Source organism: Arachis ipaensis, chromosome B9 (genome assembly GCF_059453495.1).
Source record: "Arachis ipaensis isolate K30076 ecotype BB chromosome B9, ASM5945349v1, whole genome shotgun sequence".
In the NCBI taxonomy this organism is placed as follows: domain Eukaryota; kingdom Viridiplantae; phylum Streptophyta; class Magnoliopsida; order Fabales; family Fabaceae; genus Arachis; species Arachis ipaensis.
In genome coordinates, this window is record NC_142444.1 from 133,949,894 (window position 1) to 133,965,975 (window position 16,082).

The window sequence follows — 16,082 nt, forward strand, 5'->3', positions numbered from 1 at the left end:
AATAGTTCCAAACCATTCTTTTTTGTGTCCTTGTCGTCCCTTCGGATGAGCAACTCCATTGAAAGTGCATACTTGGCAGCGTCCAAGCCATTGCTTGCCGCATTCTGTAGCATTTCCCATCCGATGGCGTCGTTACATCGTATGTAGAGCTCCCACAGCGCCTCCCGAAACAGAAGCTCCGGGTGACCAACCTCAAAGCACCTCTCGAAAAATCTTCGCGCTATGGGGTCGCGTGTTCACCACCACTTCATGTCATGCGGGGGTGGTATAGAAACCATCCTGAGCACAGTATTCTCTTCACCTGCATCACGCGCAGCGCAACACATCACACGGAACCTGCACATGTCCTCTATGAAGTTTGCTGCGACTTTAATGGCTATGGCTAACCAGACGTCACGGGGTAGTTTGATGGCAACAGACAAATGCTCCATTGAAACTTTCTGTTGGACAAGGGGCCTGGCAATGTAAGTGTATATGACAGTATTATCCAGTAGTGTAGAAAATACGGGTGCAAGCGTATTTATGGTTTAAATGCGCCTTTTGGAATCTAGTTCCCTCGGCCTAAACCGTCGTATCTTATCCTTGGCGAAATCCATTTTCGATTTTTTCAAAAATTAAAAAAAAAAAAGAAAAAAAAATCATTTATGGGACTTCGAAGATAAATAACCTTATTAAGGTGTTGTTCCAGATTGGTGACCAGGAGACGTACTGTTCAAGAGTATCTTTCTGTCTCGTGGACTATCTAGACGGAGGAAGAGTACCCGCGCCAATGCCAGAACAACTGGGTCCTCGCGGATGGTGGAGTGTTATCGGCTCCGATTGCGGTATGATCTGTGTCCAGTATAGCCGGGCTGGTTTTGATACGGGACTGATGGTATGGAATCCACTGCTGCGAGTTGCTCGGCATTTGGACGATCCGGCCGACCCCCTATAGAAACAAGCCGTTATTGGATATGCATTTGGATATCGGGCAGGAATTGAAAATTACTACGTCGTCCATATTTCAAAGAGGCACCTCAAAAATAGGTTTTTGCACTGTAATATTTTCAATTCCGCAGACGGATGCTGGAAACACGAGTACATAAACGACCAGCGTCTCACTTACCTCGGTGCGAGCTCAGTGTTCCACCTTGGTAAGGCTTTGTGGGTCAAATGGGGCGGTCGTGATGCCACGGTTGCAACACACGTGGTCATTCTGGATGCAGGCAGCCTTCTTCTGAGCAAGATTAGGATAAATTGTCGCTCAATTCAGCACGTTCAGGCGATGCGTGTACTCGATGGCATCCTACAGCTAGTCGGATATGAACGATTCCCGCACGGACTATCGACCATATGGTGCAAGATTGACTTGGAATCGATATGCGTGGTCCCACACATCAAGCTAGGAGTTGCTGGTCAGTTGGGTGTTCCATGGAATCCTGTGGTGATCATGGGTGATTGTATGATCACAGTGCGCGAAAATATCTATAGACGGACAGCAGCAGGGGCTAACGGTGTTTCTGTGATGGAGATTTCGTTGGATAAGATTAATTTAGTTAGCCGACAGAGAGTCACCGCATTCAAAGGCGAGTGGCCGAGTAACATGTCCCTTCAGCGTTCTTTAATTGTGGGGGTGGGTTCTCTAGTTCCCTGAAGGAGCGGCCGCTTGTGTGAGACGATCACACATGCGGCAAGTAGCCTGCCACGCCACATTGACAACAAGGCGTCGGTGCATCTACGGAGGTTTACCGTATTTTTGGGCAGCTCGAGAGCTACACCAAGTGACTGTTTATCACTCTTGCCAATCCTCCCCCGACTGTGCTGTTGTGGGTTTATCTTTATGTAATCCTCCAATACAGTGGCTAGGAAATGCCGGTTTGCTATGATCTTACATTAACCCCTTGCTATGCGTGCTGATGTTGTAATGTATTTTATTATATTTTACTTTATTTGTTAAACAATTGTAAGTTTGATCAATTAATTTATCATCATAATTATCTGGATGGCACAGACGATGCAATTAACGCGGTCCTTGGCTATAAGCATATAACTTAAGTGGGATATGTTCTGTGCTCTGCATTATTGAAGTGACGTTTGAATGGATAGAAGACTGTTTAGTCAATCAGCCTTTAAACCATCGAAAGGTTTTTTCTGGGGCTGGGTACTAAAGACCGTGATAATTGACAATGGTGGTGTATTAACAAAATTTTCTTGGTTGAACCAAATTGAACTGGTCTACATTAATATTTTTTTTATAAAAAATAACTATAATATCCTATTATAGAAAATGACTAAAATACTTCTATTATATATATTAATTTTGAGAATCAGGTCTACATTAATACTATTTTTTTATAAAAAATAACTATAATACCCCATTATAGAAAATGACTAAAATACTTCTATTATATATATTAATTTTGAGAATCATAAATTTTTCTTTGTTTTTTTTACGTAGGGTTAGGATTTAGAATTTTCAAAATTAATATATATAAAATAGGAGTATTTTAATCATTCTCTATAATAAGGGTATTATTGTTATTTTTTATAAAAAAAATTTAGATTAGTTCAAAATTTGATTCACCATTTATTCGATTAAATCAATTTGTCTAACCTAATTTTGACAAAATTAACATGATTTAGTCCATTATATATGTTAAATTTTAATTATTAAAAAATATCTTTAAAAAAGAAGTTGTAGACGTATTTATCTAAGTGGCCCCCAATTTTCTTTCACATCTTAAGGAGTTTTAATTAATTGTACGGAAATCCCTCCAAAGCGCACCTCACATAACATAATCCACGCCGGCGTTTGCACAGTACGCACACACGGCTAACATGAACTCCTTGGCGATGTCGGGCTCCCGCCCCCACTTATGCCAGACTTGTTTTTTCCGCTTCTGCAAATGTGGGCTTTCGTTGCCTATCCGATATTCCCTCAATAACACCAGTTTTTCGTAGAAGCAAAATACAAATAGTTTCTAACAGTACAACACAACGAGTGGGATAACAACGTACAACTAAAACAAGATTCTAGTCACCGGCACATTCATGACCGGCACACGGGTGCCGTTTCCACGGTGATCTTCATCGGCACGTCCCTCCCAATCCCGGGACAGCACGGCGCCATCGATGGGAGAATTATTTCGCATTTTTTCCTTGCGATAAAATGTCGGTCAGGTGACGCAGCATTTCTGCCGTCAGAGCCAAGCGCTCCGTCCTATCCCTCTCTAGTTCGATGACACGATTTTTGAGGGACTCGACCACATCCTGTAGGTGCCGTATCAACGGGTCCACTACAATGGTCACAACAAGGTGAACAAGAACACTTAATACAACGAACTTTACCACGCTGTGGTCCTGGAAAATGAACAAAAAAAATAGAAGGGTCCGTAGATACGGGCTGTACCTGAACCCTCCGAAGTCTGCCGTGTGGCCGTGCCATCGCTCCCGCAGTCGCCACCTATTCGGGGAAACTCCTCCGCAAGTGACCGCTCGGTTCGCCGCGCCTGAGCATGGGTTGTATGGATCTGGAAGTAGTCATTCCAGGCGGTGACGGCCTCTTCATAGGTATGGTAGCGTAGGTGCAGGTTCCGGGGAAAGCCGTTCACCTGAGCTGACGCCGCTTCCCATGTTGTGTATATTCCGGGTACACGCCCTCTAAACACCACATAGCATGCACCCTCGGGTCGCATCGCAATCGCCTCTGGTGGTAACTCGGCGATATTCCACGGGGAGAGTATTTTCTGGTTGAGGAGTCAGGAGTAGGGAGCGGGTGGTAAGCAAGCGAGCTTCAGTACTGCAACAAACATGATGTTATCATGAAGGGAAGTCAGAAGTGCAGCCTTTTGCGTGTTGTAGAAGCCACGCAGATAGGTTTCCGTGTTTACCCTTGTAAGGGATGAAATGTTTCCAAATATTCCAACCATTTAAATTTTTATTTATTTATTCCTGATGCTTGTAGAAATTTTATTTTTTATGTAATGCTTATATATCTAACGCGTATATAAAAAAAATGAAAACAAGCTTTAGAGTAGTCATTTTTCTTCGTTACAACAGTAATAAACTCGATAATTTAGTAAAGTGGTTAGCATTTCAAATTTTATAAATAAAAATAAATAACAAACTAAAAAATTATTTTAGTATCTGCCAAAAATTAAATTTATTTTTTATTCATGTCAATAAATTTAATTAATTGTAATATAATATACTTATTTTAATTATAATTTAGATCATTAGTATGATTTATTAAATAAATAAAGATATAATTATTTAGATAATAATTAATTAGATAACTATATTCAATAATTAATTTATAATTACTTAATTAATAATATATTAATTTAATATAATTCTTATTCAATTAATAGTAATTTAATTATTTAATATAATTATTTAGTTAATTATTAATTGAAAAATAACTTGCCACATTTCTTCTCTGCGGATATACTCCTCCTTTTTGAGACTTGTCCAGGGACCCATTTTGTCTCTCCAATGGTTAGCGTTTCTATATATCAGTAAAGGATGAAGGAGGAGCTTACCACTGGAGGTGCTCCAAGTCGTTCCGTTATCCGTGTGACCAATTCCTTCACCTTGTCTTCTGCCAAAGGGTTGTGATGCCTAGCCTAACAACAGCGGATTGCCTCCCTTACAACATATGGACCGCCGTTTCCAGCCTCGTCACCTCAGATTCCGTCCACAGCCTGTGCGGTCTGCGGATGGTTTGTCGGGCCACACGCGATGCAGCCAGCGAGAACGTTGTGTTTGCAAGCGTGTCCATACCTTGTCTCATTGACATGGCCACGATTTGGGACCGTTGTCCCGAGGCGGTGGTTTTCTTCAGTTGCTGTAGGGAGAGCGGCAACCCGGAGCTTCTGTTTTGGGAGGGGCTAAGCGAGTGCTTCAATCGACGCCATCCCGATGCGGGGTTGGATCTGCTGCGATCTGCCGCAGTAAAGGGCCATCATGCCGCCAAATACGCCATGTCGTTGGTGACCTTTCTTCGTCCGGCCGAGACGAGCACCATGAAGCAGGCTCTGGAGTGGTTTCGTTCGGTTGAGGCCGCCGGTGTGCTTCGATGCTGCATGAGATGGTGCTACTTGGTTCTCATGTGTCCATCGCGGCCTGAAGTTCATATACCCCAGATAGGGGGCACTCCGCTATGTGATTCGCCTTGTTGCCCGACTCGGGACAACACAAGAGTCATCTACAACTACTACCATCGTGGTAGCCAGTACCAACATTATCGCTGCTACGAGGGTTTGAGGACTATCTCATGCGTCAAGTGTCGCACCGACTACGAGCTGATATTATTTGTCAACGGGTGGTGTCATCGAATCGCACGGAAACCAGTTGGTTTTCCTGTACTTTTCGACGATGGCCTTTTGGTCTTTTAATTTGGAGCACATCGTAATTGGGTTTTTTATTTGATGCGTCCAGAAATTTGTTTTCTGCTTTCCATGTATGAAACTTTATTGGATATTCATCTACACTAAAATGCTAAGTGTTGTCTGTTAATCTAGAGTACATTGTCAAAACATACGTAAAGTAAAATATCCATTCATTCCGGTTTACTTTATGTGGTTTCTTGCTCGTGTTTGCACTGTTTCCTGGGCGCTTCCCTTCGTAGGTCGATCGTATAGTCCCAGCAAACGTTCAAATGAATGGGTTTTGGTAGGCCAATCGCCCCACTTTGCAGGTCGTTAATTGTTTTCCTTGTTCCTTGCAGTGCGTTAGCCAGTAACACGGCCACTGCCAAGTTGCCCCACGCGCGGATACGGTAAGTTCTTTGGTTTCGGCCAACAATCAGGAATTTCAGTTCATGTCCTGACAACACCCTTATCTTTGGTCATATAAAATACCTTGTTTCCAATCCAATTCCGTCCCAGTCCATTTTAATGTCCCCATCCTCCTAACCAAACGTTTCCTTTTCAGGACCGACGATCCCACTGACTGTTGATAGATGTGTTTCCTCCTTCACTTGGCGTCGCACGGAAATTCCTGACAACGAAGGACGACTTCCTTTATTGCACTGTGAAGTCCGTCATGGTAACACCTCTGTCGACATCACATAGAGAAGTCAATTATTTATGGCATAGGCGCATAGCGTTAAGGCATACCATATCGAATACAGGCTAGTGGGCTTTGCATCGAGCACCTCAAACCGCACGGAGCATATCGGATGCCCATCACCTATTTTCTGCTATTATGCAGTACTAACACGCTGGCAACACTGGAAAGGGCGTTGTTCGCCTGGTCATTAGAGTCAAGCAGGAAAGTGTCCTAATTCAATAGTTATTAATAATTATGAATGTTAATTTATTTCCCGTGTTTGTTTAGCCGTATATTTGATCCTCTATAAGTCCTACCTAAAACTCTGTTTTCCTACTTACATTTAACTTTGCATCGTCTGAGTTTAACTGTTTGTTTCCCTTTTTTTTAATTTCTTTCTTGTGTGGGTGAAGTTATGAAATATTGCGTCAACGACAAACAACAATGCTGTGAAGTATGTTAATTACTTGGATCAAACTGAGATCGTTTCAACCAGAAAATATATTGTTCTGTGATCGTCAGTTGCTAGCCACTGCTTTGGCAGACTACATAAAGGAACTCAAAGATTAAGCCTACAACAGTACATTCGGGGGCAGATTAGTAAAGAGTGATGTACAACCACATTCACTACAACGTGAATATCTCAAGGAAAACCCTGACCTCGTAATCCGTGAGGCACTGCACACACGAGACATGGGACACGTCATTCACATCATCCATGGTGTCATGGGTAGCGCAAGTGGTGGACCGACAAGCCACGGTCTGCTCCGGATCCGATGGTCTCTCGTGAACCCATCGCTCCCAGAAAATATCTGTGAAGAACTCCCTGCACCTTTCGATCTTTCCAGAAGTACAAATAAAGTCTAACATTTCAACACCCCTTTGCATTTCTTCTTCGTCTTCGTGTTCACACAGTACCTAATTCAACGCTACCCTCCGTCGAGGCCCTATCAAGCAGTTCCATCCCTATGTCACGGCGGCCAATCCAGAAATACTCTGTCATCCCCTGCCGGAGTATAGCATCCGCATTTCTTACTTCCACGCAGCGATCGAGGAACCTCCTTTCAGGCCGGTCAAGGTAAAATAAAAAAGAGACTAGCCGTATATGCCACATCGTCGCATGTTGGTACACAGCGTCGGAACTACCTGCATCAAGAAACACCTTGCAAGTAGCCTGCATGTTGAATAGGTCACGGATTGAATACGATGCAACCTTCGTGGCAATCCTCACCCATAAATTGCGAGAGAGAATATTCAGAGGACATTCATGCTCGACGGGTACGATCCCTTTCTTTTTACTTGTCTTAGAGGTTCCATCCATTTGCAAGGCCTTGGTAGAGGTCGGAGATTACGAAGGGTTGAAACCATCGGCAGTTAAAAGACGGAGTGTGAGCTTTTATATATTATTAATATCATCTAAACTTGTCGGTTATCGCGATAGTACAATTATTATATTAATTCTAATTTCCAAAGCATGTATATCCTCACCTCACCTGCTTCCTGGATAAGTATTGATTATCTTCTACCATATAGAAGTTAATACATATTTATTATTATTATTATATTATATATACTGACATTAATTATCATGACTTAGCGCGTCAGCGTTGCCCAACATCATGAATAATACCAGATAATCAATATGCTTATCAATTATCATATTATCGTATTACTGTGAATACCACATGTACATGTACTATATACTTATGTATACGTGTACAGTTTACTAAGTAGACGTGTCCTTTTGGGGCGCGGGTTTCATGTGCAGACGTGTTGACGCTCTATGGTTATATTTGTTCGATTCGAAAGTTATTTGGGTTATGTAGAGTTAGTTAACGATGTTTTAAGACTGAAATTAATGGCAGTTAATTATCATGCATTAAGTTGATGATTGAATCCGATTCAAAGAATGTATCAACCGCTTACATGACTTGTTTTATATTGGATGATTTACACCACCCGTTTTTTTGCTTGGGGCTGTGAACTATCTGATACTATCACAGTTAACTCTGCCCACAAAACTGGTTATTCGGAAAGGCAATGGAGAGTCACCGAAAAGTGTTTTGCATATGTTTATAAAATATTTATTTCAATTAAAATCAATTCAACTTATTACTAACAAGAAAGGAGATGAGAAGGTATTGACAGTTAACCACATCTGGATTGAACGAATTAATAAAAACTACGAAGCATAGAATGTCAATCTTTCGAAACAATGGCAATCAAAATGGAAGTAACTCAGAAATTTTGTTCTTGTCGTGTAATAGTCAGTGGCAAGGAAGGATAAACCGATTAGCTCGTGAAATTTTGCTTCTGAATATGATAGAACAGTAGTAGTTTTAAGCTTAAAATAAGATAGCACATTGGGGCAGACTCAATATTGTGAAGCATTAACAAGCTTGCCCAGTTATCCTGCATCGATCATCGGGGTTTGGAAAACACCTTAAACGTAAACAGTCACGAGGAAATTTCGCACCTTGTGCTCGGCCAGGCATTGCACACATGACACACCGGACAAGTCGCTTGCAATACCAATTGTTCCGCGGGTAGAACAACTACCGAAACGGCATGCTATGGCCTCTGTTGGGTCCGTCGGGTTTATCTCCGACCACGGGCCCGCAAATACCTGCGTGAACACCTCTCTGTATCTTTCAACTGCACTGGACTCACAGACCACATTGAAAAATGCAAATCCACGGCGGATTTCATCATCGTCCTTGTCGTTAAGCGACAGTAGCAGCATCGCAGAGAGGTAGCAGGCCTCCACATCTCCCAACTCTGCTGCCTCGGTCACGGTCTGTATACCACCTCTACGGTGGCCAAGCCAGAATAAGGCAACCATACCTAGCCGGAGCAGCGCGGCCGGATTCCGCACTGTGGCGCATCGGCTCAGAAATCCCATTGCAGCCCGCCCAGAGTGGTACAGGAGGCAAGCAACGGGTAACTCCGAAACCAAGGCATGCTTGTACGCGGCATCGGAACTGCATACGGCTGCAAATAGCCTGCAAGTGGCCTGCATGTTGAATAGATCCTGAATTGAATACGATGCAACCCTCGTTGTAATACTGACCCATATGTCAAATGGAATAGTTTTAAGCGGGTAATAGGTCCGACCGATTGCGTGCCCATTCTTTCCACGAGTGACGATTGTGTGCATTTCTTTTTTTCTTTTGGGGGGGGGGGCGATTATCACACACGGTGCTCTCGTTTGCAAAATGGAACAAACTGTTGGTTGTCTCTTATTTACATTCTCTATGCATTTATTAGTTGACTGTCCCTTAGTTGTTTGTGCAAATTTCTTTCGCATTCTTTCTCGGGGAATGTTCCGTCTTTACATAAGATGTTTATGTGTCGCATTATTAATGGAAGTATTAATAAACCGGTTATTTTTAAATTTCCTCACAAATCAGAACAAAATCGATTTTTTATAACAATATTAATAAATCTAATTTTTAGGGATCTAACTATATTTTTAAATTTTTAGAGATTTAAATGTCCACAAAACAAAAAGTCAGGGATATATTTGTCTTTTTTTATCAGGGAACTTAAAGATGTTTGGGTTAGATTGTGTAATTCGATCGGATCAAACTTGATCTAATAATTATAATGTAGACAATTGGGTTTGTCCTTGTTATAAACCGGTTTTATTCTAGTTTATTAAAGAATAACTTATTAATTGGTTTAATAAAAATGTCCAATAATAACATAACACATGTTAACTACTATGAAATAACTAAATAAAAATAAGGAAGTGGTAACATAGATAGGATATAAAGAGAGATAATGAAGTATTGCAACATAAAAGAGAGAGAGAATTGTTTGTTGCTTGTGTATATTGCTTCGGAAGAAACCCTTATTTACATATATACAAGGGGTCACCTTTTTTAGACTTCATTAATGGTAATCTCTCTTGATATTCTAAGCAACATTGAAAAATGGGCATCCACCTCATATTCTACTCACACTTATCACAACATAAACGTCTTTATAAAAAGATATTTCTAGTGTCTTTGTTAGAGTGGTGTCCTTTTTTATTTTGATTATTTCGTTTTAGATTTTGAATCTAAAAATAAGTTTTAAAAAATAAAATTAGTTCGTATTAATTTCTTTTATTTTAATGTGCCCGTTTTATTTTTTCAATAAATAGTTAAGGTAATAATCCCCTGGTTTTATTGGTAAACAAAAAAAATATGGGAAAACGTGCGCCGTATTGAGTACCCGCAGGCTTAGCAATAAATGCATCTGTTGGCTATAGCTTAGGCCGAATCATATTTGTTTGGAGGGGGGATTTGATCTGAACTCTTCGATTACTAAAGTGACGTTTGACTAGACAGGAAGCGCGTGATCTTCACTTCATGGGGGCACACAAGGCCACCCGTGCGTGTGTGTGAACAAAGTTTGGTGAGTGACGAAAAACGGTTGTTCTTAATGGTTGCCTAGGGGGAGACGATCCTCGGTAACCATGCGAAACGTATTAAGGAAGATGCGCTTGGGTCCCGTTCGCATAATGATTTATAGCACCCATTTTGAACCCCTTCCACAGCAGGTGATAAGCGTCTTGCGTTGTCTATCACATACTCGGCGTTTACAACCAACTTGCTGTGTGTGCCGCTCCACCCGCCCCAGACCGATCCCCACCATGAACACCAAGGATCTCGCAAAACTGTCCATCACGGATCTGATCGACATTGTCTGCAGGGAAAAAATCTGTTCGGATTATGATATGGTTGAGGCTGCACTTGTGAAAAGGGAGGCTGATCTGAATGGTACAATCCAGGCTCTCCGCGCAGAGTTGAGCACGGCAAAAATGGTGCACTTAACTGCAGACGTCAAGTTGAGGTCAAGGGCACAAGAGTTGGAGGAGGCAGGAGGGCATTGCGGGGGATGGAAATGTTACTTGGTGTCGTGAGGCACGAGAATAAGGGCACAATCCGCCGACTGGTGGAAGAGGAACAGGCATTGAAGGTGGAGATCCATAGGCTCCGTCGGCGGGCACTAGTTGACGTCGCCAAGTGGGATGAATTGGGTTTGAGGTTATCAGTGTTGGAGGAGAGGCATAAATGTGCGGAGGAAATGCGTGGTGTTCATCCGGCGCAATTACCAGGAGGAGATGGTCGTTCCGAACAGTCATCCCATAGTCACGGTTGTGCAGGATGTACTTGAGTCCGCGGATGCACACATTTGTTATGTGCGCCTGCCCTTTGCGTGTGATCGCATAGTTCTACGAATACCGGCCGTCTGTCGTTCGCAACATGATGTGGTTCCTTTGCTTAGTGTCTTGGTTGACAACTGTAGTCGACAATGCGTCTTCTTGTTATTGCCACGTCTTCTTGTTATTAACATGCCTTTTGCGATGACTGCCATTTTGTGATAATGAAACTTGTATTACTTCCCCGTCGGAAGGATAAACAATGTTGGACGGCATGACCGGGCCTTGCTTCTCTTATTGTTAATTAATTCCGTGCAGGGAAAAACACATTTGTTAATATAAATCATTAGTTAAATACAAATTTAATCATTTAACCCAATTAGATATGATAGTTATTAATATGTTAATTGTGATTTATTAATAACTTAAGTAATAATTATTTAAATAGTTAATATAAAATATAAAATAAATTGACATATATTTATTTAATTAATTAAAATTTTATATAATTGTTTATTGTTTATTTTTTATAAATATTTGCCAAATGGCATGTTATTACTGTGCAACAAGAGTCCCCATTCAGAGGGACCCTCCCTTGTCAATCAAAGAGCAAGAACGTTCAATCTGTGAGTAAAGGACAAATTCGTGGGAATGGATCATCTCAATTGTTAAAAAATTGAGAGTGTAAAGTGTGATCTTTAACTCTCCATTACTTTCTCTCTCATATTTATTCTTGGTCCCACCTATAAAACTAATGGTGAGAGATCACACTTTACTCCCTCAATTGTTAAAAAAATGGAGAGAATCCATTCCCCAAATTCGTCCCTGACCTTTTTTACCGTGGACATTTTCATCCCTGAAGATTAGGAAATACGTAAATGTCCCTGACCCCCTAGAAAATTGGATATTTTTACCCCTCTATTAGAGTGTCTCCATTTGTCCTGACGAAAAATGGTGACGTGGCTCCGTGGCGCTGAGCTGGCCGTAACGGGCTGCCACATCGAATGGGCTTTCCAAAAGAGGACAAATTTGTCCCCAGAGTGAAAAACGCTGCCGTTTCTCCCCCCATCCCCAATGTATGAAATCCAGGAGCCCTAATCCTTCGAATGCAGTCTGAGGGTGTAGCGGGAGAAGGAAGAAAGGGAGCATTCCGACCATGGCATCCGAAGGTGTGTCCTCAAGCTCGAGAAGAGGCTCAGTTCTGACCGGCAATGATGGAAAAGAGGGCGTGTCACCAAAGTGCTTCTGTGGAGAAAATGCAATCCTGTTCATGTCGAGGACGACCAGCAATCCGAACAGATTGTTTCTGGGATGTCCCTTTTATAAGGTATACAAAGAAAATCTGTGTAACTCCATTTGTGTTAGGGTTTATCCTCAATTCTTGATTTTCTGAGCTTTGAGGATTGATTTTGTGTAGGTAAGACAACCATGTTGCAAGTATTTTTTGTGGTTGGACGAGCACATAGCTGGTCTTGGTGTTGGTGTTACAAGGTACCTGGGGCAGGAGCAAATTTTGCATGGTGAAGAGCATCACTGGAACAAAGACATGGAAAATAGGATAATGTTGTTGGAGAAGATGATAGAAACATTAGAGGTTAAAAAAATCCAATTGGGTGGAGCATATGTGTGATGTTTGTTGTCCTGATATTTTCTTTATTTAGTTGTAAGAAATGATGTAAGACAAGCGAAATGTTGAAAATGAAATGTATTAATCATTTGTGTATCTGGTATCACTTTAGGTCATGTTTGTGATTATGTATGTATGAAAACGAAAGTTGGCAAAATCACAGGAAATCAAAGTTTCAACCACTGATATTTAGAGTGTGAAAGTATACATTCAACCCCCGTATCTGCCGTAGACCACCCGGACGGAAATATCCCCTACACGCAGAGTGAAAATCACATCATCGCTGACGTCCTCTCCAAAGTGCGGCACATTTGGCTGGGCAAACAAAAAATGAGAAGGAGATGTACTTAAAGGCATGTTTAACATGAATGTAATGTGCATGAAGTCAACCAGAATGAAATAGCCAGTATTGATGATGGCATTATGAACATGTTGGCATGCAATTGTGTGCTTGTTTCCTAATAAATTGGAATTTAAGAACAACAGACAAGGCATGCATTACCAACAAATTTGTCTAATGAATTTCAACTCAACAACTGCTCCACCACATAGCCAACCATTAACAACTAAGCAACATCGGAACACAGAAGATGTGGACCACGTACAACAGCACATATGCCAACAAAATAAGGATAAACAAAAGAACAACACTTAATGTCGACCACCTAGGCCGCAACATTACCTTCAATAGAGGGAACAGCAGGGGAACAAAACAGATAACGTGGACCACAAATACTGCCAACAAAACAGGTGTATATACAGTAGAGAGGAAAAGCCATTACCAGGAACTGGATGCCCAACAGCCTTTTTGTGATGTTCATGATGAAGAAGGGGTGTTCGGAACGAAATGTCTGCTCCACCTCGTCTGCAGCCACGCTCCTGGGGACATTGATGCACCCCGTTCGACGCCGGGGCGTTGGAGGAGCACGTGGACGTTTCCTTGGCACCTGGGGGGTTTTCATGTCGTCGGAGTCACCACCGGACGTAACATACGTCCTCTCCACACCCGGCGACTAAAAGATGCGAACACTGAAGTCGTCCCTGCCCTTGTGCTTGAACAGCAGAATGTTAGAAGGTTGTAGCTTGTATTCATGATAAAACCTTTGCCATCCCCTCCCGAGAGTGATCTCTCTCGACCCCTTGGGGCTGCATGAAATCTTGTAAGTACGGTTTGACCCGTCGGCGACTGTGATGTAGATATGGTTGCAAGCATTGGGGATGAGATCATTTGGTAATGGTAGACGCTGCAGATATGGGTATATCAAGACAGAGCGTAAGAGATAAAACTAAATACGGGGAGATCAGCAATATTGGATAGAACAGAAGAGGAAGCTTTAACCTACAGTCGGTCGCGAGGGCTCTCCTGTCGCTTTGATAACCCTAGCCACAGCAGCTCTCGCCTTTTCTTCGGCCATTTTTTCGTCCAGACACCAACGGAGAAGAAGGGGATATTCTGAGAAGCACAACTTACAACAACACCAACTCGCTGGATAGCGTGTGAATCGAGCGGATATGAAGGATGAATCATATCCTATCTAATTAATTAATCAATGTAGTCAGAGTTCCACTCCTTAGGAATATGTGTCGTCACCCTTCGATCAAGTCTTCTTCTAGAAGCCAAAAGGTTTCGTGCCTAATAGGTCAGATTGGAGTGTTTTTTTTTTTTTTTTGGTTTTGTTAAGCCAGAGTTTGGATTTTAAAAAATGGTTTCAGTCCCACCGCATATTTTTTTGCCAATTCATAGCAGCCCCCCTAGCATATATAATGGGAAAAAAATTTAATTATATTTACTGGATGTATTCTTTGTTTAATTGGCTAATTATAATCGGAAAACTGTTAAAGAATTATTCATTGTAACTATCTAAATAAAGATTAATGAAATAAATTTTATAATACTTAACTTACTAAGAATTATGACAATAAATTATACCGATTAATTGTATACTGAGTTACACAACGACTCAGATTAACACTTTCGTGGCTGTTCAGCTGCTTGTTCATTGTTTTGAAAGCATTAATGTTTATAACGTAATTTTTTTACTTGTAAACTATGAGATAATTAAAAATTTTATTACCCAAAAGTTCAAACATAAACATAAAATTCTTATATGTTAGCTAACGGTTAGAGTTTATATATTTTATAAATTTGAATTTTTAAAATATTCAAAAATAGTTCAGCTGTAATATATAATAAAAATATTTTCTCATGCAATGTTGTCTGTATTCATTGTGACAACTTTTATGTGTCACTTAATTTTTGAAACACTAATTATTTTCTATCTATTGACTACGTAGTTATGGAAAAACTGTAGTATTTTTTCGTAATTTGCCCGACTGATCATCTCATTAATTAATTAAAATGAAATTTACGATACAAATTAAGTTAAAAGTTTTGGTCAAGTGATCAAAATTTGTTGTCGACAGCCATAAAAATAGATACCAACACATTTATTTCTAACTAATGTAATGAATTGCAGCACATCGTCATATATTTTGTAAGCAATAATTATAAATTTTAGGGGCAACGTAATATAGCACGTAATTACTTTAAACTTCGGAATACCACTATATAAGTTTCCATATTAGTATGCTGTGCATATTAATCAAAGTACACCGCGCTTGCCATACAGACGGTCACTCTTAATAGGGTACGCATAGGGTTAGGTTGGACCGATAATCACTCTGCGGATGTGGCATATCCTCCATCACCCATTCCCGTTCCTGATAAGAGTTCAGGTTGCATGACTGCCGGCCCAAAAGGTTTGGTAGGGTTTATGACATATGGTTTTCAGAATCCAATTTAGGTTCTACGGGAATACTTTCGATGGTTCAAATCACCAGGCCAATTAACTATCGGCTCTGATAACGCTTGATGGAGAGTGGGAACACTGGGGAGTGCTCTCGACCACCAGGGAGATTTCGGGGGGGGGGAGTCAAGTTATAGAACGTAGGACGAGAAGCCGCCACATCCAACTGAAAACCTTGACGATCCCGAGTGATAAACTCACCACTCTTCCTTGCTTTCTTTGCAACGGCTAGTTTTACACCGACTAATTTAATATAACAATATATATAATACTCAAATTTAATTATGACATAAATAATTAATATAAATCATTAATTAATATAAATAATTATTATAATTATTAATAAAATAATTACGATTTAGTTGTTATTTAAATAATTAATATAAATCATTAATTAAACAAAAATATAAATATTTAATCTAATTAATTATATATTTAAATAATAACTCGCCAAATGGCAAGATATTAT

At 40.8% G+C, this 16,082-nt stretch overlaps 3 protein-coding genes across 3 annotated transcripts; 1 reads left to right on the plus strand and 2 right to left on the minus strand.

Moving 5' to 3' along the window:
• Positions 1-4,595: 4,595 nt before the first annotated feature.
• Positions 4,596-5,375, plus strand: LOC107615927 (uncharacterized). The gene has a single exon (XM_016317939.1). The coding sequence runs from the start codon at positions 4,596-4,598 to the stop codon at positions 5,373-5,375; it is 780 nt and encodes a 259-aa protein (XP_016173425.1).
• Positions 5,376-6,937: 1,562 nt separating this feature from the next.
• LOC107615928 (uncharacterized) lies at positions 6,938-7,351 on the minus strand. Its single transcript, XM_016317940.1, has one exon. The coding sequence runs from the start codon at positions 7,349-7,351 to the stop codon at positions 6,938-6,940; it is 414 nt and encodes a 137-aa protein (XP_016173426.1).
• A 1,122-nt stretch (positions 7,352-8,473) lies between these two features.
• Positions 8,474-9,337, minus strand: LOC107615929 (uncharacterized). The gene has a single exon (XM_016317941.2). The coding sequence runs from the start codon at positions 9,335-9,337 to the stop codon at positions 8,474-8,476; it is 864 nt and encodes a 287-aa protein (XP_016173427.2).
• Positions 9,338-16,082: the final 6,745 nt, after the last annotated feature.